The sequence below is a fragment of the Zalophus californianus genome, chromosome 2, assembly GCF_009762305.2.
Source record: "Zalophus californianus isolate mZalCal1 chromosome 2, mZalCal1.pri.v2, whole genome shotgun sequence".
NCBI classification, from domain to species: domain Eukaryota; kingdom Metazoa; phylum Chordata; class Mammalia; order Carnivora; family Otariidae; genus Zalophus; species Zalophus californianus.
The window spans coordinates 44,518,902-44,546,685 of NC_045596.1; the positions used below are offsets into that span (position 1 = coordinate 44,518,902).

At 48.9% G+C, this 27,784-nt stretch overlaps 1 protein-coding gene across 16 annotated transcripts in view; it reads left to right on the top strand.

Annotated features, from left to right (window-relative positions):
• CRACD (capping protein inhibiting regulator of actin dynamics) overlaps nt 1–27,784 on the top strand; it is a 258,544-nt gene that overhangs the window by 219,127 nt on the left and 11,633 nt on the right. For 13 of the 16 annotated variants that reach the window (XM_027597477.1, XM_027597476.1, XM_027597475.1 and 10 more), the window contains 5 exons: nt 10,705–10,840; nt 18,430–18,594; nt 21,263–21,331; nt 23,507–23,689; nt 24,553–27,538. In XM_027597477.1, the coding sequence (XP_027453278.1) occupies nt 10,705–10,840; nt 18,430–18,594; nt 21,263–21,331; nt 23,507–23,689; nt 24,553–27,538 (3,539 nt within the window). Of the gene's footprint in view, nt 1–10,704; nt 10,841–12,747; nt 12,770–14,886; nt 14,986–18,429; nt 18,595–21,262; nt 21,332–23,506; nt 23,690–24,552; nt 27,539–27,784 lie in introns of those variants that run through there. The other 3 variants (XM_027597486.1, XM_027597490.1, XM_027597489.1) reach the window with 3 other exon arrangements.

The window sequence follows — 27,784 nt, forward strand, 5'->3', positions numbered from 1 at the left end:
AGTATGAGCAGCACTTTTATCTTCTCTCTCATTTAAGGCATGATTAGAGTAGCCATACCATAATACAGCAAGAGAAATAGGCATGAGCATGGGACCCACCTGGCCAGTTGGTCTTTCTGTCCTGGACTTTGATGTGGCCGGTGCTCAAGGATGTAGGGACCATGGCTGTGGCTGTGCCCGTAAGCAGGACATCACTTTCATATCCTCATATGCCCCAGGAGGCTTAAACACCAGGAACAGGACTACTAACTGGAGGCCAGAGGCTTCTAATATGTTGAGTCTATTCTAACAGAATTGACTATTGATTATTAGCCCTTAGAAAGACTTGGAGTGGCTTAGGGGGTCCTGTTTTACCTACATCTTATTACATTTAAGCCCTTTGATCTAAGTTATTATGGGTTTGGAAGGAGAGGAAGAAAGACACACTGCTCTTGCTCTCCAACTCCACCTCCTTTTCTTTTATTTACTCAGAGTCAGCCAGACTGACTGTCATAATTCTACCGAGAAGCTGTAAAAGGCTATTTAAGGATAAATAATATAGTCCTCTTGGGTGCACTTTGGCAGCACATAGATCAAAATACAGGGCTGATTTGAAGGGCCCATTTCTGCGTTTAAATTTGTCAAAGATTTCAGAAAACTCAGCTGAGGCCTGAATGGTTTGTCCCACTGTGCTATAATACATAGACCTGGATGATTATGCTAGTAACCACACCAAAAACAATATAAAGTTCACACATTTAACCTCTGCTCAGGAGAAGCTTTTATTTTTATTATTTTTAATTTTATTTATTTTTTAAGATTTTATTTATTTATTTGACAGAGAGAAACACAGCGAGAGAGGGAACACAAACAGGGGGAGTGGGAGAGGGAGAAGCAGGCTTCCCACTGAGCAGGGAGCCCGATGTGGGGCTCGATCCCAGGACCCCGGGACCATGACCTGAGCTGAAGGCAGACGCTTAATGACTGAGCCACGCAGGCGCCCCTATTATTTTTAATTTTAAAATGACTTCAGCCTTCTAAAGTCACTGCAAGTATGGTATGAAGAGCTTTGTTTTCCTGGACCTCTGGAGGAAAGTTGCTGGCATGGTGCTCTCTGCCCCGCCCCCCACCCAGGGGGACAGCGGCCGCTCGAGGATCCGTTCTTGAACACAAAGACGTGTGTGGGAGAGCTCCGAAGTAGGTGGAAGAACCCCTGACGGCAGCTGAAGAGCCAGTGAGCATATAATTGTCACTGTGGCCTGGTTTTACCTCCAGCCTGTGGGAATATGACTGACATCTGCAAATGATCTCCAACTGAAGTCCTCTCCAATTCCGCTTCCTCTCAAACTCTGCATCAACCTTAGAGCCGTTAACTTGCCAGTACAGAAACTTCCAGCAGTTCCCTTTTGTTAAAATCTCCCCAGAGGAAGCTGCAATGGTTGCTGGCACTTAAAGCTCTGCACAACGGGACCCCAAATGACTCTGGCTCTGTGAATCGGAGGCCGTGTTGTAGTGCAGGGAGTTCGTGCTCAGACTCGACCCAGGTGCCCACTGCTCAAACCTCGTTCTCCCACTAATCTGCTGGGTGGCCTTGGGCAGGAACTATATCTCTAGATGTCTCAGTTTCCCCATCTGTAAGTGGGGGGGATATTAGGCCCTACCTCATGAAGCTTCTGTTAGGATTAAACGAGGTAGGATATGGAAAGCACTGAGGATTGTGCAAGCACTCACATAAGCGTTACCCTACTTCAAGCAGCCTGGAAGACACACCTCTCCATTCCCCAAGTATCCTCTCTGGGCTCTTCCTGTCCATGGACTGCCCGGTGCCAACCTCTCTGTTCAGGCCCCACTCATCCTTCAAAGTCCCCCTCAAATCCTATCGCCCCCACACAGCTCCTCCTGCTTCCTGGAAGAAGAGTCTTTTCTTCCTCTGAAAGGAGGAAGAACGCTTTCTTCCTCTCCAGTTAGTAGTCCTGTTCATGGTGTTTAAGCCTCCTGGGGCGTATGGGGTCAGGATGGAACCCTAGGGGCTGTGGCTCTGTGACTCAGATATCACAGTCAGCATTTCAAGCATTGCACCTCCAAATTTCCCATGATTTTAGGCAAATGTCAAGAAATTCTTCTTTCTCCCTCTTCTCCTTCTCCTTTGTTCTTCTTTTGTCCTGTTAAAGTCTCTACTAATCTTTACAGACAGTGACTATTTAATTTGGGTAGAGGATATGAAAGTGATGTCAGATCGTTGGTGTGAAATGAGGACATGGGGAACACCTATTTATCTTTTAGCCTTGTCTACACATAGTTATAAGTCAGGATGCTATAGTTACACATTTTTAAAAATCTTGATTAATACCAGTGTTCATAGCAGCATTAAAATGCTCATCCACAGATGAATGGGCTTACAAAATGTGGTATTATACATCTTGTAGAATATTTTTCAGCCTTAAAAGATGAAATTCTGACACATGCTACATGGGTGAACCTTGAAGACATTATGCTAAGTGAAATAAACCAGACACGAAAGGACAAATGTATGATTCCACTTGTATGAGGTGCCTGGAATAGTCAAATTTATAGACACAGAAAGGAGAATAATGAGGCACCAGGGTGGCTCAGTTGGTTAAGTGTCCGACTCTTGATTTCTTTTTTCTTTTTTTTTTTTTTTTTTTTTTTTTTAGAATTTATTTATTTGAGAGAGAGAGATAGAGAGAGCACGAAGTGGCGGGAAAGGGAGAAGCAGGCCTCCCACTCAGCAGGGAGCCCAACATGGGGCTCGATCCCAGGACCCTGGGATCATGACCTGAGCCAAAGGCAAACACTTAACTGACTGAGCCACCCAGGCGCCCCTCGACTCTTGATTTCAACTCAGGTCATGATCTTGGGGTCATGAGATTGAGCCCCACATTGGGCTGCATACTGGACATGGAGTCTGCTTGGATTCTCTCTCTCCCTCTCTCTCTGTCCCCACCCCGTCTCTCTCTCTCTCTTTCTCTCTCAAATAAATAAATCTTTAGGGGCACCTGGGTGACTCAGTCATTAAGCATCTGCCTTCAGCTCAGGTCATGATCCCAGGGTCCTGGGATCGAGTCCCGCATCGGGCTCCTGGTCCGCGGGAAGCCTGCTTCTCCCTCTGCCTGACGCTCTCCCTGCTTGTATGCTCTCTTTGTCAGATGAATAAATAAAAACAAAAACCTTTAAAAAAAATTCACGGATGCTGGGATCTCATTTGGTGTTCACAGATTTGGTATTTAAGCAATAAAATTGGTTCACCTTCTTTTGTATAAGATTTGCAGTCGTGGGTGAACCAGGGAGTCTCTTACTTTCTTGTCATAGTCTAGCAGCTGTTGTTCACATAGCGTCTTTGTTCCCAAAGAAATCCAAACATCTACAAACACCATGTTAAAATAGAAAGCTCCGTCAGCTGTGACTCAGGTGCCTGCGTTCTGGTTTCGGTTCTGTCTTGGTCAAGTCTCCCTCTCATCCGGGCCCTCAGCTTCTGTTGTCCAAAGAGAGTCAGGTCGTGGACTGCGTAGTCACAGAAGGGCCCATGAGCAGTGACTGTCGGCTGTGCAAGGCCTGCCATCTGTTAGTGCAGACGGTGCCCTGGATTAGCGCGCCCCTTCAGCTGCTGGTTCCCCTGTAGAGAGAGCCATCGGAGATGTGCAGAGCAGCAGCCCGAGCCTCCGAGCAACAGGGGTGGGTGGAGGAGCGTGTGCAGGCAGAATGGAGTGTAGGCTTGAAGTCGTCTGGGAGCTCAGGATTTTCAGTCCTACCCATTGATTTCTGCATTGTTTTTGAAGAATTTCTGATGTTACTCATTAGGGTCTAATGCACCACAGCTTTCCCCTAACCTGGACCTGACCTCACATAAAATCATACAGCACAGAGCCTGAGGGGTGATGGTAACAAAGAAACAGGAAAAAATGGGAGTTTTGTGGGAAACACTGATGACTTTGATTTCATTGATGTGGAGTTTGCAGACAGTGGGACAGCCAAGTAGCAGGGTCCACTATGTAGCTGGACATGTGGGGAGAGGAGAGTGTAGTATTGGAGTCACACAGACCGTTTTAAAAAGTGATTGTTGGGCGCCTGGGTGGCTCAGTTGGTTAAGTGACTGCCTTCGGCTCAGGTCATGATCCTGGAGTCCCAGGATCGAGTCCATCGGACTCCCTGCTCGGCAGGGAGTCTGCTTCTCCCTCTGACCCTCCCCCCTCTCATGTGCTCTATCTCTCTCATTCTTTCTCTCAAATAAATAAATAAATCTTTAAAAAAATAAAAAATAAAAAGCGATTGTTGAAACCAGAGGAGTGACCTTGGGTTGTTCCACTGTCTATGCCTTTGAAAGGATAATGGTCAGAGTCAGCCAAGAATGAATGGGAAAGACCAAAAGCTGGGCTCTGTGGGCTGATTGGAGGCCTCTGAAGAGATATTTGAAACCTGAACCTCTCCACCAATAACAATAACATCAGTGACAACAGCAACAAAGCCAGGACAGAGATACAGAAATGAGAGTTATGACATCTCAGCCATGCTTTCTGTCCCTAGGGCCTCAGGAACTTCTACTGCCCAGACCTCCAAGTCCAAAGGGACCATTTTTCTGACCTCTTATAAGGCATGGCTGTGATTCTTCCCTGAACTAATGAAGACTTCCTCAGAGACCGGTGCTGTTACAAATTTCCCAAGTGGGCCTCTTTCTTTCCTTCTAGAGTTTGTTTTTACTATAGGTGCTTTGCATTTGACTTTAGATCTTGTTTAAATTTAAAGGACTGTTAAATGTATTGACAGTCCTTCATTTAAAAGTTAAAAATCTGGGGGATTTTAGAGGTCTTTATATATCTCTTCTCATGATCGAGGCTGCTCTGTATTCTTGGCATGGGAAGAGAAGGTTCCCACACAGCAAGTGCCTTTTTTTTCTTTTGAGAACATAAAGCCTGAGGGAACGTCGCAGCTTTGAGGCTCAAGGCCCTGCCTCTAGGTTCACTCATAATAAAAGGAAAGGGGAGGATTGGCCTGATTCGCAATCAGTTCTGAAAGATCTTTAAATGTCAAGAATAAAGAAGTCCAGATGAACTCTGCTAAGGTACAATTTGTGTTAAATTGCCCCACCACCTCCCAATCATGTAATTCCTAGTTCCCAGCTGTTAAGGACAATGATTCCACCAAACTCTTTGTTCATAAGAACATAGTTTCAAGCTGAGATCTCCACACGTGGCCTATTCAGTTTGATTTTCAGCCCTGTCTCAAATTGTGGAACTCTGGGCAGTGTTTTTACCTACTTTTTGTCTCAGCTTCCCCTTCAGAGAAAAGGAAATAATCTACATTGTAGAGTTGTTTGGAACCGGAACTGGTAACCATGATCACCAAAGATTTAAAATTAGACAATTTGCCAAGGATTTAATGTTAATTTGCATTATGTAAACTGAAATATTTAGAAGAGAGTGTTCATTCATATAACTAATAAACCAGTTACCATTCTCCTCCACTGTTTCTTAGAGCTTTAAAATAGGACAAAAACTAGATCTAAGAAGAAAAAGGTAGAAATGTTTTTGCTCACTTTGAAAAGTAATCCTCTTAAGAGTCATAGCCATATAAATAAGTAGGTTCTGACAAATGTAGAAACTTCATAAATATCAAAAAGTTATTTAATCACTTCTGCTTCTGGCTGTGATGAAGTAGCATGTTGCAAATCAGTGCTCCCACCAAGAACAACTAGAAATGCAGATAGAATATTTGAACAAAGACATCTGTTTAAAGGCATCTCATTGCTGCAAATGCATCAGACTTCAACAGCGAGATACTGGAGAGAATGGAAGCCCACTGAATTGAGCCCAACTTCCTGCATATTGCTTCTCCCCTGTGGGCATTAGGTGACTCCTGGTGGAGAGCAAGAGACCAAAAAAAAAAAAAAAAAAGCCTGAGAGTGACTGCCAAGAGGAGAAGACAGCAGAGCTGTCGGCAATCTTCTGGAGCCTGGAATACAAAAACTGGAGTTTGTGGCTGCCGAGACAGCCAGGACTTGAAGAACTGAAATCCCCAAGAGAAGAGGAACTCGGAAGAAAGAATCTAAATCTAGGCAACAGTTTTCCTTCTGATGAATTTTTGATAAAGCTGCACAAGGATAGAGGCTGAAAGGCAAGGCAGAGTTTTTGACAGTCTGTGATGTTGGAAAGATGAAAATTGGGGTCTACCAAGGAGGGGGACCTTAGGAAGCAACCCAGGCTGTCAGGTGAGACAACAGGAGGCCTGTACCCTAGAAGTGAGGACAAAGCAGAGGTAGTCTGAGCCTTACAAAGATTGCTAACCAGCTGTGGTCAGTTCAGTCCCTAATAGGATTGAGGTGATCTGCTCTCCTCCACTAATGGCTGAAGGAGTGGGTGAGTCCTCTCTGGGAGGAGAGAAACCAGCCTCTATAATGTTTCATTCTTGATATATAGAATTCAATAAAAAAATTACCAGTTGAGAAACAGACTATGAGAAAAACAAAATAATAGAAGTAGACCCAAAGATGATAAAGATACTGGAGTTTCAGATATTTAAGTAATTGTGATCAATACATTCAATAAAATAGTTGACAAGATAGAGAATTTTGCCAGAGAACTAGAATCTATTAAAAAGAATCAAATTGAAATTCTAGATATGAAAAAGGCTACTGAAATTAAGTGCTCAATAGATTGTTTTAACAGCAGATTAGATACAACTAAAGAGAGAATTAATGAGCTGAAGTCTAGGTCAGTAGAAAAATCCATACTAAGGGACATCTGAGTGGCTCATTCGGTTAAGTGTCTGCCTTCAGCTCAGGTTATGATCCCAGAGTCCCGGGATCAAGTCCCTCATTGGGCTCCTTACTCACTGGGGAGCCTCCTTCTCCCTCTGCCTCTGCCTGCCATTCCCCCTGCTTGTGCACCCTCTCTCTCTCTCTCTGACCAATAAATAAATAAAATCTTAAAAAAAAATAAAAGAAAAAATCCATACTAAGTCATACTGAGTAAAAAGAATTGACAGGTACAGAAAACAGCATGAGGACATATGGCTCATGGGGAGACATTCTAACATCAGAGAACCAGAGGAGGAATAAAGGAAAAAGGGGGTAGAGGCAGTATTTGAAGGCTGAGAATTTTCCAGAACTGATGAAAGCCACAAGCAACAGGTTTAGGAAGTATTATGTATCCCCAGCTAGATAAATTAAAGGAAAATCACACTGGCCACAAGAGAGTAAAACTGCTGTAAACCAAGGCAAAGAGAAAAATCCTAATATCAGCTATAAATAAAAGATGATAGACTGCCTGTCTTTTCGAAGAAGCAGTGATATAACCTACAAAAACTCTATAGGTTACAACATAACTTAATGGTAAAATACTGAATGCATTTTTGCTTAGTTCAGGAACATGACGAGTCTACCAATCACGACTTCTCTTCAACTCTGTGAAGTTCCTAGATAATGCAATGTGACCAAAAAAAGAGAGGAAGGGAGGGGGAAAAAAGGAAGGAAGGATGGATTTAAAATAAACAAAACTGCCTTTTGTCACAGGCAACCTGCTTATATACGTAGAAAATCCGAAAGAATCAAGTCATATTATTATAATTAATAAATTTAGCTAAGCCTAGTTTAAGAACAATATGCAAAGATCAATTGTATTTAATATTCCACCAATAAACAATTAAAAAATAAAAATTTTAGGCTATGCCATTTGCGGTCGGTTCACAAACATCAAATATGTAGGAATAAATCTATCAAAATATGTATAAAGCCTCTACACACAACACTACAAAACATTATTGAGAGAAAGTAAGTGGGATCTAAACAAATGAAGGGATATCTGATGCTCATGGATTAAAATATCAAGTATGTAAAGATGTTAGTTACCCACAATTTATCTGTAGATCTAATGCCATCACAAAAGCAATTCTAGGAGTGTGTTGAAGTGTGTATATGTATGTAAATTTATGCAGAAATGCAGAGATAAGAATAGCTATCTTGACAAAAAAAAATCAAAGCTGGAGAAGTTAAACTACTAGATACCAACACTCATTAAAAAGCTGTAGTAATTAAGACAGAGTGGGATTATTGCAGTAAAAATAGACAAGTAGACCAATGGAAATGAGGCCAGAAACAGATCCACATGTATACAGTCACTTCATTCATTGCAAGTCACCCACTGTCTTCAAGCCTTAGTTTCCTCTTCTGGAAATACGCTTCATACTAGCACCTACCACATACGGTTTAAATATTATGTGTCAAAAGGACTCAGATATTACACTACAGAGGTTAGCACATACGAAAGGGACATAGCAAGTGTCCAATAAAATCTAGCCAGTATTAATATTACCATTGTGACTGCCACTATTATTGTGATTATCACTACTGCTATCATTGCTGTTCATTTTTCTCTGTTTTTCAATGTGATTATCTGGAAGTGAGGAATGGATGGACATTCGTTGTGGTTGGCAGCAAGGAACATTTGGGGTAACACAGAAGGGTAGGAGAGTGTCGATTCTTAGCCTACCTGGAAAAAGAATGGGATCAGGGAGATCAAGCTCATGATTCAGTCAAGTTTGCCTTAGAAACTGGAATGGGATTTGGCCTACCACCAGAGTGATGTGGCCACACAACTGTAGTACACATTTGTTAGTAAACATTTATTAAGCTTCTAAAATGACTTGTGTATATATGTGTTTGTAAGGATATTTGAAAGCATGTATATGTGTCTAAGCCACTTGTAAAAACACTGTGTAGACATGAAGTTGGTTGTGTCTTCTCCCATCTGAATCATAGCCAGGAATCTGATGTTTAGACGGAATATTAAAAGATTTGATTCTCTTCTGATGGCACTTCCTATAAAAGATTTGATTCTGTAACTTTAGATGAAAAGTTTATTTCATAGCCTCTTTAGGTAAGCCTCGTTGTTCATTTTGTAACAGAGGCCACAGAGTCTCTGAAGACAGGGAGATAAGGAGGTATTTAATTCTTTTTTTTTTTTTTTTAAAGATTTTATTTATTTATTTGAGAGAGAGAATGAGAGAGAGAGAGAGCATGAGAGGGGAAAGGGTCAGAGGGAGAAGCAGACTTCCTGCTGAGCAGGGAGCCCGATGTGGGACTCGATCCCGGGACTCCAGGATCATGACCTGAGCCGAAGGCAGTCGCTTAACCAACTGAGCCACCCAGGCGCCCAGGAGGTATTTAATTCTTTTCACATTCATATCCTAGACAGTGCCTCCTATTTCATAAAGTGGGTTGCCGCTGTATGGTGTCTGGTGTTATTTAGCTGAAAACTTGCCCGTTCTTCTAGCTATTTAGTATCTCTAATCCTCCCAGGTTCCAGTCCACATGGCATTTGCGTCCTGTCTTCCCCTCCCATTGGCCCCCCCACACCCTCTTTCACTCCCTAGAGGGAAGACTCTAAGACCTTCCGCTGCTTTGAAACACTTCCGCTGGCTGGTGAGAGACTGTTCTCTGCAGCTCATTTTCTCATCTACGACTTCTATTCGGATGACTTTAGATAAGGTTATTTGCCCCCTGAGTTCCATCTGCAGCAAGGGATTGGGGTTGAAATGATGGGAGTCAAACTCTCGGCGCTTTTTCATCAGGGTGGGGGTTGGAGGCAGCTATTACTGGTATTGATGAGGGTCACCCAGCCAGGAGGCTAGCATCCAAGTTTTTCGTTTCTCAACCTCATACGCTTTTCGAAGACAGGATTTGGTACTCAGTCTTCCTCACTCTGTCTAGATTTGGTCAGGAACCTGCCCACTGCACATCTGTGACTGAGTTTAGAAGGCCCAGCTGGAGGTGCCTTTCCCCCCATTGCTGGCCCCAGGTCACTGATAAAAGCTCCAGGCCAGACCCTGCTCTAAGGAGGGGAGCGGGACTCTCTCACCCGAGAGTCCGCCTGCGCACCTGGCACCATGGGAATGTACCTGCCCTGCCTCCCAGAGAGGGTGTGGTTCTGCCTGCCCCTGGGAGCAGCCTTCTCAGAGAGCAGTTAGTAGCTGAGGCTGAGTGAGGAACAGTGAGCTTCTGCTGCTCCTCTTCCTGCAGCCCCCCCCCCCCCCCCCCCCCCCCCCCGCCGCCAGGCGGAAGTCCGGACTCCATGAAGCACAACGCTTCAACTGAAACGTGCTGTTGGGTACCTACCACTTATGAGCTGCTCAGTGTGCGTGAAGCCCATCGGGATTGCCCCAACGCGCGTTTCTCTTCAAGTCCAGCCCCAGAGACTCTTCCTGTAGGCCCGACCAGCAATTCTGGGCTGTGTCAAGTCTTTGTTTTAGATGTACGGGTCTTTCTAACAATTTGATTGTCATCTGAAAGAGAGAATCTCTTGCCTCTTACCTCTAGATCTGCATGTGACTTCAAAAGTGTTGCTGACAGGACTTACTGGGGGAAAATGGATAGTGGCAGCTCCTCAGGCTCGTCAGGACATGGGCTCCTCCAGTTACAATTCCAGCCAGGGCCTCGGGTACCAGGTCCTCTACAAGTCAAGAGCTGTCTTTGAGTTCTCTCCTTGAGTGGCTCTAAAACCTGTGTTGGAGACATGCTCCCTTATTTCTGGGAGACCCTTTCTCCTACCCAGCTACTTGGCTGACACCTCGCAGAAAAGGACACAATGCTGGAAGTGCTCTCTGAATGAGACAGGGGTTGTGGGGGAGTCCCCTAAATCAGAAGGAACAGGAAGCTGAATTGCCAAAAGAATTATTATCATCCTAATAAAATGAAGCCCATGATTTGCATTCCAGGTCCTTCAACTATTCTATGGGAACCCGGGCATTTTCCCATGACAGTATTTTTATCCCTGATGGGGGAGCAGAAAGTGAGCAGACAGTTCAAGCAATGTCACAGGACAACATCCTGGGCAAAGTCAAAACTCTTCAGGTAAGACAGCTTGAGATTGGCAAGTCAGACTTAGGAGGGGGCCCGCGATGGTGGGAAGTGGGAAGTGGGAACATCCCGAGAGTGGCCTTGAGTAAGGGATCGGGAGATCCAAGGGGAGCTTCTGGTGGGAATTTTTGCTCTCTCAACCCTGACTCTGTTCTCTGGAAGCCTTCTGTCCACCTGGGAGAGGTATGTCATCACCATTGTACCCACCTGCATAACAACTCCACTCCTGTTCTGTCGAGTTGTTCCCTCATTTTTAACTGCATGTCATGAGGACAGGTACCCAAGAGAAGCTGCAGGACTTGGTGGGAGGGGAGAGTTGGAAATGTGGCCCATAATCCCTGAACACAGGGTTGACTGTTAGCTGAGGGCATGCACAGCACATCTCCATACTTGGACAGTGAATGGTAAGACTCTATTATTTGCCGTATTTGTAAATCTGGCTCCCCCTGAGCCACCCTGTCTTGGAGGAATGCCGGGCAGCTCTTAAACCTCCCTCCTGTTCATGCTGCAGAGCCGGGCAGTTTTCCTCTATAAAATTGACTCCGGTGGTAACTCCTTAATAATGAAGATATAATAAAACAATTACTCACTAAATGTGATTGAGATCATGGGAAATCCAGGGAAAGCAAGAGGAGCAGAGACACCTGGGATCTGACCGTGTAGGTTTGCCTGATAGCCTGGTAGAATTCACTCACCTGACAGAAGTGCCCAAGCAAGCACTTCTCTGAGGTGGGAAGGCTTGGAGGAGATCCAAGTTACGAACGGGGGACTCTGGTTTGCTGGTTTCCAACTGTCTGTAAGTCTACAATAACGAATGTATAAATGAATGAATGGGGGGCGGACAGCTGGCTTGAGTAGCTGCCAATACAATGAAGCAGTGTACTCAAAGGAAATTTTCTATTTTCTTGAAATGTTCTTGTTTCTACTGAACATTAGCTATGCATTTTGTGATCTGTGTTTGGTTACATGTCCACACACACTCAGCTGAATATAGCTAACACCCTGGAACCATACCTGAACGTGCCTGGATCTTTATACCTACTGCCAGCCATGGCCCAGGGCCCCTGTCCTGCCCTCAGAGCTAACGTAGTCCCTTCCTTCAGATTCCAGCATGTCCTAACCAGGTTCTGCTCTTAGTTCTTGCTGGCTGCGCTGCTACATGTGTAGCACTTTTCCTAGGTTGGAGAAGAGGAAGGGGTGGTGATCGCCAAAGAAAACGGTGGACGCCCTCCCCATATTACCTTCCCTTCGTGAAGTCTTTTGATTCCTGGACTGTTATTCCTAAGAAGTTCTGAACTCCTGGCTCATAAATACGCCCTTTCCAAGTGGAGTGACTTCCAGAGTTCAATCCATGAAACAGCTGTATTTTATAAGGGCTTTCGAGGAGCTCTTTAAAAATTAGATACTAGTGTGTTGTCTTAAATGCTGTCTGTGCTAACATCACACTGCATGCCACTGCCCCTCCAGGAAGTGGATTTGGAATTGGGAAAAATATATAATTCTGCACTGCTGAAACTCAATAAAAATATGTGAGTGCCTGTTATTCCGAGTCACACTGCAAGGCACAAGTTTAAAGAATCAGGTCTCACAATTAAAATGTAAAACAACCAACTTCCCTGAAGCAACAGTTCTATTAACAGAAAGAAAGTTGTGAGGAAAGCAGAATAACTAAGCTGAGTGCTCTCCTTTGGACAGTACCTCCTCATCCGAGGTCTGCCTAATTTTGCTTCTGCTCTGGATTCATAATCTTCCTCACAGCTCTCTAGTTATACTTTTAAAAACTAAAGAGGCTTTGCTCTTTGAGGAGGGAAATGGGGACCATTATCATAGAAAATGTGATTTTTGGAGTGACATTAAGATATAACTGTATCACCCCCAAAAGACTGTGCTTTATTTTTCAGTCGACTAAGCAGTATGTTCCTGGTAAGTCATAGAAATAGTAGTTAACTTTATTAACTTGCATGAATGCTTTGCATTTTTCCATGACAACGTTATGCTGGTATTGATGCTTAGTAAGCAGCATAAAAGACCGCCCCCTCGTAGACTCCAGCATGGAATGAGGGTGTTAGTTATGTCAGAGGCATGTATGTTTTTTATGTTCGATATCGTGTTTGTGTATGTATGTATGTTTATTAAAAACAGAGAGAGGAAAGTCACGGATACCTATTTGACAGTGGACGTCCTGGCAGGCCGATTAGCCACCATTATTAAGACATTCTTTTGAAATGAGATTTCTATCATAATGCCATCTTGGGGGCGGCGGCGGGGGGGAGCCATTTTTCTCTGGCCTAAGAAACTTCCCAGCCCTTGGAAACCCCAGAACTGTGCGTGTACTGACTGCGTTTGGAAAGATTGCCCTCTAGTGTCCACACGTGGTCATCCCAGCTCGGCCGGCCGGCCGGCCTAACATTGCACCGTGGTGGTCTGTAACCTGTCTACTGAGTGCAGAATGAATGAATGCAGCGTGAATAAGCCTGCATTTTCTGAATCAAGTGAATCTATCACCTGCCAAAATTTGTGGCAAATCATTGACCCTTTACAAGAAAAATGACTTTTTTTTTCCTGAGTATAAAAATACTACATGTTTGTAGGGAGAACAAATTCTAATATACAGGAGAGTTATAGGGGCCAGAACAACAGTGATGCCCTTTTTGAAGACCCTACACATAACAGTCAGCTGTTCCATGGCCATAGGTGAAATAAAAATTCTGTGCCTGGCCTTCCCCACCACCTGGCTGTGTGGCCTCCAGGGAAATCATTGAAGCTCTCTGCCCCTCATCATCCCCATCTGAAAAATAAGGGGATGAATATGATGGATGATCTGGCTCCTCCAGTTCTTAAAGTCTGCCATCTGTACGAAATCACTGCTCACCTGCTGTAGCACGGAGTGGTTTGGTTAGCTTCACACTTGGTTGCATTTGGAGTTCAGTGACCTTGATGTTCCTTACAGCCCTCCAGATCACAGACCAGGGAGAGGCCTGCTTATTTCAGATCAGACCCAGGCTATGAAGTGGGTAACAACTGATGATAAAACTCAGACAGGAACATCGGAGTCTAAGCCTGCAGGTGGTTTTTAGAATTATACCACACCTTTGTCAGAAAATGCTAACTCTGTTAGTCCATGGACTATTTAGCCCAGGGGGGAAAGCCTCCATTTTCAGTAGCCGCTGACTCCTGAGGAGCTGGGTTTCACTTAAAAATGCCGAAGTGTCATATGTTGGAGGATTTTGACACCTCATGCTGCTGTCAAGGACACAAAGACTGAATACCCATTCTTAGCCGCTTCTGCATAGAGCAGATGTCTTTAACTCTATATGCTTTTTCTTTTGCCTCTCTTTAAAAATTCATTTTCACTACGGGTGTATCTGTAGTTCACTCAAGAGGACAGCAACTTCATTTTTCCTCTGCTCTGTTCTCACGGCCATGGTCTAAAGGGTAGCTGTGAGAAATCTGGGGGAGCCTAAACACTGGCAGTGTGAGAGCTGCAGAATATGATGTGCTTGGAATTCCCACACCATAGGAAAAAGCCTTATAAATATGGATGTGCATTCCTATAACATCATTCTCTGGCATTCCATATTACAACAAAATGGCCCAATTTGAATGAGTAAAATATAGTCCCTTTTAGCTCACATTCCAGTCCTCACAGTAACCCCATTCACAGCTGCAGGCGGCGTGGCCCGTCGCTGTAGGCGCAGTGTCCCCGCTTCGTCCGGCTGTGCTTGCAATGTAGATAAAGGGCTCCTCGGTAGTAGAGAAGGTGGAGGGAATGGTCGTCCAAACAGCTGGTTGTCAGGGATTGCTTCTATCAAAGTTCCTCTCATGACAATGCCTGAGTAGTGGACAGAACTAAAGTCACAAAAAAAGTCACACTGATCCCTACATTCAAGTCACGTGACACCCGAGATTGCCAAATAGGTTTCAGCAGTCACCTTTTAATTGTCGTTAAATCACACAGTGTCTCTACAGCCCTATCTCCTTTGAGTCAGCTGAAGAAAGCCTTGGATCAGGAACCGCAGGGAGGGAAAAATGCAGGTGCAGGAGCCTCGGCCTTGAGAACCTAAGGCTCAGTCACCACGGCCTTGGACCCTAAGGCCTACCCTGGCCTAGTTCTGCGGTCTCATCCCTGACAGCTGCAGGTGTGTGTGTCTAGGAAGGCAGTCCTTTGTCTGGACAGAGAGGCTGCAGCTCAATCCCTGAACTCGGCCAGCATTTCTGTGATGACCTGGGTCCTCCCCTCCTCCATCCCCCGAAGCTCGCAGCCACCAGCCTGAATTTATTTTTTCTAGAGGGATTTTAAACCAGCGGCTTTACAGAAATGCACACTGTTATTCTCAAAGACAACAGCATTGTGTTTCTTTTGCCAGGATGCACATCTCTGTGACGTAAATCATCCCTTCAATACACACACATTCTCATTCCCACCCTCCACCTCTTCTTCCCTCTCTCTCTCCCCACCCTCAACTGGGTACCTGCCGCCAGGCCCACACCCCACGCCCCTGCACCCTCCTCTCGGCTCACCTCTTTGATTTCATTCTCCACTTAGCTCTTAACACCACCCTCTCCACTTCCTAGCTTCGTCCCATGTGCCCTATTTCTTCTGTTCTCATTCCGTCGATTTCCTCTTTCCATTCTCTCGTAGCTTTTCCATTGTTCCATGACAGCCATCCTATCTTTGGAGCTTATTTCCATCTAGGCTGCGATTACATTGTGTCATATGCTTGGTTGTCTCTTAAGCATCAGGGTGGACCAACATCAGTATTTTAAAAGGTGCCCTAATGAAGAAAAATATCAGCATATTCATTCTTTTTTTGTTATGGTGGCAAAAACCCCTAACTGGCATTGACTGTTAGGCCAAGTTCTCCTTGGAAACTCGTTAAAGAATTATTCTTTCTATTATAACTAGAAGAAATACCCTCATTTTAGTCGTTCAGGAGCATTGAGAGATGGCAGACCCTGACAACAGGAGGTCTCAGTCTAAGGGGATTTAGAACACTTTCCAGCTCTCGGCCAACACTCCTAGAGCAGGGATAACTGGTAGACCGAAAGCTGGGCTGGGAGTCCCAGAGGGAGGTCCTGCTAGGGCTTTCACTAGGACACAGGAACCATGCCACCTCCTCTGCCCGCGTCCCGACCCCTCTCCCACAGGTCAGCAGAGTGAGATGGGCCTGTGACTCCATTACACCGTGTCCTCTTGTCTGGCTCCATCGGCTGCTCTAACCGTGCCTGCTTATTGATCTGCTTAGAGTAGATACTAACTGCCGCTTCCTGCTAAACTGGTTTTGAGAAGACACCCTTTTTCAGCCTTCTCCTCCCCAAACCCTTTCAGGCTGCTCAAGCTGTACTCTGTACTTCACTGGCTGAACTTGGGGCTTTTGATATGTGCTCCTTCCCTGTGGTGCCAGGGGAGCCAGGCTCAGGCTGAAATAGCAGCAGATCAAATACAAGTCCTCTGTCTTTCTGTGCTCCTGACTTGGCATGCTGGGGTGACCCTGGGGTGCGGGGAGGGCAGTCTTGGGCTCATCTTTTCCATATCTCTGCAGTCTCACTGTCTACCATGCAGGGCCGAGGGGGAGCTGGGCACGAGCGGGTGGATTTAGTACCCTTGAGTTCAGAAGGGGCATTTCCCTCAAGGGATTCCCCTGCCAGGGAACTTGGGCAAGGTCTTAAAAATGCTGTATCATCTTTATTTCTGCCCCTAGAGGAATAAAGAGGCACAATGTCAAATTTGTGAGAACCTGTGGGATGCGATGCAAATAACACTGACTCTGGTTTTAGGAGACCTGGCCTCAGATCCCTCTGGGGTCACACTTTCTTTCCATAAGCTTGGGCCAGTCACCTCTCCCCACTGGACCTCTGACATTTTTTATAAAATGAGGGGGCTGGACTATGTGATTACTAAGGCTCATTGCGGCTCTATGGGATTAAATATTAGCCAGATTAAAGATAAATATCAGATAATGCATTTTATTTCTTTCTTTCTCTCTCTCTCTCTTTCTTTTTTTCTTTTCTTTCTTTCTTTTTTTCTTTCTTTCTTTCTTTTCTTTCTTTCTTTCTTTCTTTCTTTCTTTCTTTCTTTCTTTCTTTCTTTCTTTCTTTCTTTCTTTCTTTCTTTCTTTCTTTCTTTCTTTCTTTCTTTCTTTCTTTCCTCCCTCCCTCCCTCCCTCCCTCCCTCCCTCCCTCCCTCCCTCCCTCCCTCCCTCCCTCCCTCCCTCCCTCCCTCCCTCCCTCCCTCCCTCCCTCCCTCCCTCCCTCCCTCCCTCCCTCCCTCCCTCCCTCCCTCCCTCCCTCCCTCCCTCCCTCCTTCCTTCCTTCCTTCCTTCCTTCTGGTACAAAAGGACTATGAAGCCCAAGTCCGTAGGTCTAGAGCAGGAGCTCTCAGCCACAGCAGTTTTACCCTCGCAGCGGATGTCAGGCACCCGACAGAGACATTTTTGGTTGTCTCGACAGGGAAGGAACTGCTACCGGCATCCAGTTTCCGGAGGCCAGGGTGCTGCTGCTAAACATTTTACAACGCACAGGACAGCTCCCCACACCAGAGAATGATGTGGCCGAAATGCCAGTAGTGCGAGGTTGAGAACCCTGCTGTAGAAAAAGGCAGGCGTTTCTACAGTATTTTTAATTCAGTAGTCCTTCAGGTGGCCATGGCATACCCTTTTTTCTTCCTGAATGTTCATTTTCTCTGCCACAACCCATTAAATATTTTGCCCTTTCTTTAACATTATATTTATTTATTTTTTCTTCAGAGAATATATTTCTTTTCTAATCTGGCTTTTCTCTAATTCTGTTGATCTTCCTAATTTCTACCCCATTTCCCCCACACACACCCTTCTAGCTACCTGCCACCAATAATGCATCCCTTCTTGGCCCTTTCCTCCTGCCTACCTCTCCAGCCCTTCTGTCCCACAGCTCACAGTGTCTAGCTGCAGCAAGGCAAAAAGAGTCCTAGGGGCAGGACAGGATTGTTCTGTGCCTTCCATGATTTACGCATTGATTGTGGAAAGACTTGCCAGCACTGGGGCCTCCTTCACCTCACTGCCCATTGTGAGAAGAACATGGTGTTCGAGCGAGGGGCTGGGGAGGAAAGTGCCTAAAGCGTAAATATTCAAGGAGAACGTGTCAAAAGAAGCTGGAGGGTGCCCCTGTTACAGCAACCATGTGGGTCTTGATTTCCCCCAGTGGTTCCTGCAGTTCACGTAACTATTTTCTATACCATTTTTATACTTTTAAAAGACTTTTTAATAAATACATTTATAGGGTTAATCAAAAAATTTTTGTCATTACACGTATCCCCACTTTTGGTTCGGAAATGTGGTCTCTCTGCCCCCCTGGATAATGTTGGCATCTCCGGGAAAGAGGTGGCTGGATGAAAAAGCTCATGGCTTGAGGGTGGGAAAGGAAGAGAAACTAGAAAACAAATCCACTTGTTCCAGGACTGCATCGTGGCTTACTGGCATGGTATTTAGTCTAGAAACGTGTGCAGAACATGCCTCGGTGCCCACTAGATATGCCGGGGCATCTGCTCGCGCTTCTCGTGACCTGCTTCCCTGCTTCAGAACATCTTTCTTTGTTTTTTCCTCCAGCGACAGTTGAGCAAAAACATCAAGTTTGGGCGGCCACCACCCACTGCCATTCCCATGAAGAAGGCAGACAGTGGTGAGGCTAGCTTAGAAGAGGATCTGTTCCTGACCAGTCCCGTGGAAATTGTGACTCACGAGGACATCATCCTCTCAGACACCGAGAACAAAGTAAGGCTCCTCCAGGGAATGACTTGGTTGCTGATAGGCGAGGGGAGGACGTTGGGCAGTGGCCCGGGGCATCCAGTAGCTCTGGGGTCTGCTGTACAGGGAATATGTGAGAGAAGATTTTCTGATGAGTAGCCCCGGGCTGGAGGGCACTTCGTGGTCAGGCGCCGTGAGCTGCAGGGAGGTGCACTTGGAGGGGCGGGTGGGGGTGGGGAAGAGGAGACGTGCCCTTCGCAGGCACTCCTCACAGCATCTTCCACTTACTCTTCAAGACTCAGGTGGGCCCACCTTTTCTGGGAAGCCTTAGTTGGCCTTACCCCCACGCGGTGCTATCTCTTCTGTGTCTTTGCTGTGCGTCCTTTGTGCTTCTCACACATCTGTACTCATCTGTGTCCATGTAATTGTGTTCTCTCCATCTCTAAATGTGGAGTTCCCTGAGGACAAATTGGGTCTTTCACATCTCTGTCTCCCCAGGACTCAGCTAGTGCCTTACTTAGTAGCACCAAGTAATTACTTGTCAAATTGGACTAATTTAAAGGGAGATGAGAAAACAAAGAAGTAAGTGCCTAACGAGACAGAACATATCGAACAGGCCAGCTTGAAGTCTACTTAATGAGGGAAGAAAGTCACATTGGTTCAGCATTGTCCTTTCTGAATTTGGTCTTTTGACACTTGGAAAGAAACACCATGAGGGCATCCCGGAATGAGAGTCCTTCCAGCAGCAGAGGGGACATCCTCGGGCCTCTAGTGGGGAAGGAGGGAAGGCCCCACCAGCAGCTGAAGCAGGGAGGTCTCTAGGTGAGGCACCGAACCTTCCAGTCTCAACAGAAAGCATTTTCTGTGCTCTGCCTAGCAAGACGCCTGAAATTACACTGCTGTTGTTAAAATGGACGTGCCCCCCAAAGTCATGCTTGCTATCAGCTAATGTGTCAGAAGGGCGGTAAGAAAGAGAAGTGATTTGCAGAGCAAAGTGAGGAAGGAAGGAACAGGCCATTCCCCTGCTGTTGCCGCCCCCCAGTCTGCCTCCGGCCCTCATGACTCCTGGTCCCCAGACATGTGGGTGGCGGGTGGCGTGGTGGGTAAAAGGACGGGGCCCAGCCCTCCCATCAGGTCCAATGTCTCCAGGGCTAGGGGGCAGCGACGAAAATCAGCCTTCATGCACGGACTTCCCAAGGACTGAAGCAAATGTCCTCACTGTTACTGAGGATCTAATAAGTGCCAGGGACTGTGGCCTGAGGGAGAAGGAGGCTCAGTTGGTCTGCAGGTGCTGCCCCAGCTGTGGGTATTGCAGAGATGAGCGAGATTAGTCTGGGGGCTGCCTCCGCATAGCTTACATTCTAATGAGAGAAGAGTCATGTGGCAAGTCAACACATATGTATAAATATAATAACTTATTTATATAATAAATGTAATAACTCTGGATCACGAAAAATGCTGCCCAGGAGGTAAGGCGGAGTGACGGAAAAGTGAGTAACGTGGTGGGTGAGGGGCCACTCTCTAGACAAGGAGGTCAGAGCAGCCTGAGCAGTCCTGGGGGTGGGAGCCATGTTCTCTGCAGAGGGAAGAGCAAGTACAGAGGCCCAGAGATGGGGCTGAAGGTGTCCCAAAAGAAAGCAGGTTGGTGCGGACAGCCAGACCCTGGAGGGGGGGCAAAGGGAGGAGAGCGAGGTATAGAGGCCAGATTGTGCAAACCATGGGGAAAAGGTGAATTCTATTCTGAGAGAAGTAGAATTTTAAGCCTGTTGGTCACATAATCTGATTTGTGTTTTCTTCTATTTTTTCTTTAAATTTTATTTTTATTTGAGGGAGAGTGAGAGAGCATGAGCGGGGGGTGGGGGGGAGCGGCAAAGGGAGGAGAGAGAGAATCCCAAGCAGGCTCCATGCTCAGCTCAGCACAGAGTCCGACGCGGGACTCCATCCCATGACCGTGAGATCATGACCCGAGCCAAAACCAAGAGTCAGATGCCCAACCGACTGAGCCACCCAGGCGCCCGATTTGTATTTTCTAAAGGTGCTTCTAAGTGGTGCAGAAAACAGGCTGAGGTACGGAAGCTGACACTCTTGCTCCGGAGGGGATGATAACACCTGTTTGTAGAGATGGGCCACGCCAGGTAGAAGATACAGCGTGCCCTCAGGGGCAGGCGACATGGTGTGGCCCTTCCCAGGGCAGGTGAGGCAACTGGGCTGGGGATCTTCAGCCTTTTTCTTCTTCCTTCCATGCTGAGGGTTTTGCCTCCTCTGGTCATCCACCTTCTCAGCCCAGCCCTTTGCAGCTTTGGTAGGGCCTTTCCTTCCCACAGAGAAAAGGCCTGGCATAGAGGTGAGAGGTGTCGCAGGTGAAGGGGGTGAAGGCAATGGGCATGGCCAAAAGCTCTGAGGTCAGGTGTGTGACCCAGCCCTGCTTCCCAGGTGGGGTGGTGAGAGGCTGGAGCCTGGCTTCTCTCAGACCTGGGGAAATGCAGCAAAGACAGAGGCTAGAGGCTGCCCGGATGGAGATGTGTTGAACTCAGGAAAAGAAGAAAGTGTACAGTCCGTGCCGGGAGTCCTAGTCGGGACATTAGCCGAGTCCCCACCGGGACACCCACCTTTCCCACGTGCAGCTGGAGTCCGCTTATCTGCCTGGGACTTCCTGTTCTGGCATCTGACTGCAGCGCTCTCTTTACTGTTCCAGCCCAGTGACACTCCAAGTTCTCGGAGTCCTCCGAATCGGCCTGGAGCCAGAAGTGAGATGGAAGAGAAGGTAGTATGACTTCAACTTCTGTTTTTAGTGTCTTTACTTCAACTTCCATTTTGGCCCCCCCCACCCCGTTTTGTCGACCCACCGTCTCATTTTTCCATTCGTAAATGCTGCCTTCACCCATGACCTTCAGTTCCTTCAGAACGTTACCAGTGGTAGATGTTAGAGTGTTCGTTATGCACCTGCTCGGACTGAGCCCCGCTTGGAAAAACAGCCACCTCCCAGCCTGTGCATATTTGCACACTTAGACGTTGCTCATCTTCCTAACTGTGCCAGGTCTTTCCAGACACTGTTAAGCCATTGAAAAAGACATTTCAGAACACCTGTACCTTCCGGAAAAGAGTCTCCTTCTATTTAGAGATGTAAAAAAAAAAAAACCTCAGCTTTTCTCTACTTGTATGTTTTTTTTTGTTTTTTAACTTTTCTGGTGTTCATTTGAACCCGGGACTGTGCCTACCGGAGTCTTGGGAACCCTGTAGAGGCCGGTCCACTCCCATGAGCAATCTTCACCTGCACGGGGCTCCAGGCCTCCTCCTGGGGGTTGGTACAGTGAGCAGAGTATGTCCCTGAGTCTTCTGAAGGGGCATGCTGCAGACAGTGCCACCACCCAGACAATGAAGAAGACCGGGAGGAATACACTAGAAATGCAACCTGGCATTTAAATCTCAGCTTCAAGTGCTTCTCTGTGCCTTCAGTCTGTCACATTTGGCTCGGATGCTTTTTATTCATCCATCTATTAGGGGATGGAAATAAATGTTTGATTCATTTCTTTTGAACCAGAGTTCAGAATTTGATACCTATTAGAAAGATAACTATAAAGAAATAAAAGCTAGGAGCCCAAAGGCTGGAATTATTTTTCCTTACTTCTGTGCTTCTTAAGTTATTATTTACTGAGCATCCATTTTGCTCTTGGAGTTGGCTTGGTCCTTTATCTTTTGTGCATGAATATGGAAGGTGATTGCAAAAAGCAAAGCTGTCCGCTAAGCCCCACCGGCTCTGCATCGGTAGCATGAATGCTGACACACGGACCCCGGCCTCGGCTCCTGGGGTGCCTGTCTCGGGAGCTGCCGGCCCTGCAGGGAGGGCCGAGAGCGCCCTCTGCCGCGCGCTGGCGCCGTGCGGCTGGGAGCCGTCCCTTTGCTGTGGCCGGTAATTCTCAGTAGTTACAGGTGTGGCTTCTCCTCCCATTCAGTGTGGCCTCCGGGAGCAGGCTGAGCTGGGGCTCTCTGACCTAACTGTACAGCGTGTCGAGGTGGTGGTTTCTAAGTGCACGCATCTGCGTTACAGTGCTACCGTTCGCCCTCTGAGGGACAGCCCTCACCCCTGGCTGGTACATTTCTGCCCTTCCTTTTTCCACCAGGGCCTCCCCCTCTCAGCAGCTTGGTGCACTCAACCCAGTGCTCTGTGGCCTTGGAGTGATTGTGCTAGAGCATTTTTGTGGGTAGCAATTTCATGCCCTAGGCATGAAATAGACGATCTACTTTGTTGTTGTTCCTTCATTCCTCCCAAAAATATGTATTGAACACTTGCCAAATGAGATTTGCTACTTGGGCATAAAGGGGACTGAAAAGAGGAAAAAGATACGTTCCCTCCTCAAAGGGACTAAGGTAGAAGCTGAGAGATATTTGCAGGTGTCTGAGGTCGTGTCTTAGATAATAGAGTCCTTAGCATAGAGATGAGCTGGTCCAGGGTTCAGCAAACTATGACTTATTTCAGGCTCTGTGGCCATAAGGTCCAACCAGGACACTCTCCTTTGTTGTGCTCTTCCTTTGTAGCCCAAATGCAGCTGAAGACAATGGACAATGGGCGTAGCTGTGTGCTAGCAAAACTTTATTTACCAAAATAGGCTGTGGGCAGGATTGGGCCCCCTGGCTATGTTTTGTCACCCCCATCTACTCTAACCTCCCCCCCAACATTATTTAGAGTAGGTAAACTAGTCCCTGAAAGGTTATCTGACCTGTATGAGTTAATGCAAGTAGCACTGGCCGAACAAATCGTCAGTGTCCCCTTTTAATTCCCAAAGCCATGCTCATCTCACTGTCCCAGTGAGCCTTGCCTGCTCGAAGCTGTCCCTGGGCCGGACTGGGCAATGTGCAGGCTCCATCCAGCAAGGGCAACGGCTCTGGGACTCCTCGCACGCGGTTCTGATCGGGACTGTGTGGTTTCCTCTCCATACAGGTGGCTCCAGTTAAACCGTCTCGGCCAAAAAGGCACTTCTCTTCTGCTGGAACCATCGAAAGTGTCAACCTAGATGCCATCCCCCTGGCCATCGCTCGCCTGGACAACAGTGCCGCCAAGCACAAATTGTCCGTAAAGCCAAAAAACCAGAGGGTGTCCAAGAAGCACCGGTGGCTTGCCAGGGTATGTAGAACCTGTCCCAGGCAGGGTATGTAGAACCTGATCAGGCAGCTGCCCATGCTTGCTGGGTGCCCATTCTACCCAGTGGGGTGGTGCCATGAGGGGCCAGTAGAATGAACTAGGTTTCTTGAATCAGGGACCTGGTGTGTTGCAGTGAACGAGGGCAAGCAGGCCCCTTTACTGTCCATCACCCTAACATGTTGCCCGCCTGGGGGCTGGTGGACCTCGGAATGAGAGGCTGCCATTTGAGGGCCTCTGGACACTTGGCGTTGGCTTCACCCCGGCCAGGTGACCCAGCTCCCCTGCTATGGCTCAGCCAGAGGTTCTTTGGTTTGACTGGGGTGGACTTTGAAGTCACAGGTTTCAGGGCACATCGATGAAGTGCAAATGTCATTTTTTTCTCATCTTCCTCATGCTGGGCTATTGGTTCTCCTGTGATTCATTTGTATTAAGCAAAAGGAATTTGAGAATGACCAACAAAGGGGCTAGAGAGTCAACATGAACAGGATGTGTTTTCCTGCACCCTGGCAATTTGCTCTTGGTGTTTACCGAGCTCTATACTTAAGAACGACTGCCCCTTCTTTTTTTTTTTTTAAGATTCCATTTATTTATTCATGAGAGACAGAGAGAGAGAGAGAGAGAGAGAGGCAGGCAGAGGGAGAAGCAGGCTCCCAAGGAGCAGGGAGCCTGATACAGGACTCGATCCCAGGACCCTGGGATCATGACCCGAGCCAAAGGCAGATGCCCAACCATCTGAGACACCCAAGCACCCCTTCTTTTGAGATTAAGAGGGCCACCAACATTATGAATAGGATGGGTAATGGTTGCCTGTGCTAAAGGAAAAGGCTAATTCTTTCTTTCCTTAGGATCGACCAAATGAACATGGTGGCCTTCCGCGTCAGCCCTCCCTGGACCAGAACGGACACTCTGGAGAAGACAAGCCAATTTGGCACGAAGAGGAACCAGAGCTGCTAGACTCTGAAGAAGAGAAGAGATGCCAAGAAGAATACTGGCTAGAGCTTGAGGCCAAATGCAAACGGCAGAAGGCCGAGGCAGCTGAGAGGAGACGTCTGGAAGAGCAGAGACTCCAGGCCTTGGAGAGGAGGCTTTGGGAAGAGAACAGAAGCCAAGAGCTCTTGGAGGAGGAAGGAGAGGACGAGCAGGGAGAGGAGACAGAACTACAGCTGGAGGCAGGAAAGAGGCCGCACGAAGAGGAGAGGCAGAGACTGGGAGAGCAAGGTGGCCAAGGCCAAGAGCCGAGGGAGCAAGAGGAAGGAAGGCACCCGGAGGCCCAAGAGCAGGCGGTGTGCGGCGGGCAGGAGGCGGAGAAGCAGCGGCAGCTACAGGAAGAAAAAGAACTGAAGGAGCTCAGGAGGCATGGGGAGGAGGAGCAGCGGCGGCGGGAGGAGCAGCACAGGCGGATGGAAGAGGAGCAGCGGCAGCGGGAGGAGGAGCAGCAGCGGCGGCTGGAAGAGGAGCAGCGGCGTTTGGAAGAGGAGCAGCGGCGGCGGGAGGAGGAGCAGCTGCGTTTGGAAGAGGAGCGGCGGCGGCGGGAGGAGGAGCAGCGAGAATGGGAGAAGCGGCAGCTGGAAGAGGAACAGCGCCGGCAGGAGGAGGAGGAGCAGCGGGAAAGGGAGGAGCAGCGGGAAAGGGAGGAGCAGCGAGAATGGGAGGAGCAGTGGCGGCTGGAAGAGGAAGAGCGCCGGCGGGGGGAGGAGCAGCGGCGGCTGGAAGAGGAAGAGCGCCGGCGGGAGGAGGAGCAGCAAGGATGGGAGGAGCAGCGGCGGCAGGAGGAGGAGCAGCGGCGGGGGCCGGAGGAAGCGGCCAAAGGAAGGGCGGAGCTGGGGAAGCGTGAGGAAGTGGACGCCGCGAGGCGGCAGGAAATGGAGCGTTGGGAAGCCGCGAGAGTGCGCGAGGAGAGGTGGCCGCAGCTGGACGACAAAAGGGGCTTGAGCCCACTTCACGTCGACTTTGCAGAGAAACCTGGGAAACGAGAGCACCTGCAGCCCGAGAAGCAACGAGAAAGCTCCGAGGAATCCAGGATTTGCGAGAAGCAGAGTCAGGAGGCCGAGGCAGCCGGCGAGCTGCAGGGACGGCGCGGGGCTGGTCCTGGGCATGGCCGTCGTGCTCGTCCGGAACAGAGACCAGAAACTAGCGCGCAGCCTCCCCAGAAACACCAGGCGCAAGTGGAAGAGACTCCCGGGGAGAGAAAGGACGCCGCCTTTCAGACAGACAGAAAGGGGGAGGAACTCCGGTGGCAGGAGGTGGACGAGAGGCAGAGCATGCCCAGGCCCTACACTTTCCAGGTATCATCGGGAGGGAAACAGATTCTCTTCCCCAGAGTCAATTTGAGCCCAGTGACACCCGTGAGAGATGCGGGACTGGCCTCCGCTCCCCACGCGCCGAAGAACCCCCGAGCCAGCCCGGCCGCCCAAGCCCTGCCCTCCTCCCTGAGTGTCCCCCACACAGCCATTCTGGTGACGGGCGCGCAGCTTTGCGGCGCGGCGGTCAACCTGAGCCAGATCAAGGACACGGCATGCAAGTCTCTCCTGGGCTTGTCAGAAGAAAAGAAGCACGTGGATGTCCCTGCGCTGGAGAACGCAGCCCGCGCGCCTGTCGAGCCCCGGGCAGGCAGCGGGAAGGTCAGGGCCCCCCAGGAGTCTCCGAGCAGTGTGGCCGCGCTAGCTGAGTGGGCTTCCATTCGGTCCAGGATCCTGAAGAGCGCGGAGGGTGAGCCGCGCAGCGAGAGAGGCCGGTCTCGGCCCGGTGATGAGCACGCTCCCAGGGCCCGCAGTGATTCCCGCGGGAACCTCCGGAAGACCCCCCCAGTAAGTGCGAAGTTCTCTATTATGCCCGCTTGGCAGAAATTCTCTGACGGTGGCACCGAGACCTCCAAACACAACACAGAAGCAGAGAGCATTAGAAAAAGACCCTCGCCGGGAGCCGGCGACGGATCGGTGCCCCAACCCCTGGCTACTAATGAGCTCCCCAAGGGCGCGGAGAAACCAGAGCCAGCAGACACCACAGAGGGGTGCAAATTTGCCAAAGACCTCCCGTCTTTCCTTGTCCCAAGCCCTGCTTACCCGCCTCACAAAGCCGTGGCCCATGCAGAGCCCATGGCCGCTTCGGACAGTGAGACCACCAGCGGGAGAGGAAAGCCAGACCCCTCGATGCCTGGCCAGGAGGAAAAAGCCTCACCTTTCGGAATAAAATTGAGAAGGACCAACTACTCCTTGCGCTTCCACTGCGACCAACAGACAGAACAGAAGAAGAAGAAAAGGCACAGCAGCACCGGGGACAATGCCGATGGCAGCCCACCCGCACCAGGGAGCGCAAAAGGAGAGGGGACGGAAGCCGTGGCCCCCAAGCATGGCCCGGCCCTGCCCCCCGAGAGGAAGCCAGCCCTGTCCGCCTGGAAGGACTCGGCCACAAGAGCCCACCCTTCTTCCGCGGCCCCGCCGGCCGGCAGCCAGACCCCCGCCGCAGAGCACGACAAGGCGGCCAACAAAATGCCCCCGGCGCAGAAGCCAGCGCTGGCCCCCAAGCCCGCCGGTCACACGCCCCCCTCGTCCCCACTCTCCAAACTGAGCAGGCCCTACCTGGTAGAGCTGCTGGCCCGCCGCGCGGGGAAGCCGGACCCGGAGGCTCCCGAGAGCAATGAGCCCCGGCCGCCGCCGCCGCCGGCGTCCGCGGAGCTGAGGCGGACGCACCAGAGGGAGGAGGAGGAGGAGGAGGAGGAGGAGGAGGAGGAAGTGGAGGAAGTGGTGGAACTGGAGCGCAAACCCGCTTCCCCGGCCCTGCCGGCCGCTCGGCCGGAGAAGCCTTCCCAAACCCCCGAGGCCGGGAGGAAAGGTAGGTTGGGGTGGGTGGGATCGCTCGGCCTCTGCCGCGCGCCTCGTGGGCGTCACGGCGGAGGCCTGAGCTTGCCCCGGGAGCGGAGCCGGGAGCGGCCGCGTGCCCGAGCAGCCCCCTCCGGTGGAGGCCCTCTCGCGAGTCCCAACCAGGCGCTTTTCTTGCTCTGCTTCAGAATTTTGGAGGTGCTGACAGCGACGTGTGCGCCGCTCGCACCGTTAGCGATACTTGGGTCCAGGCGCTGAC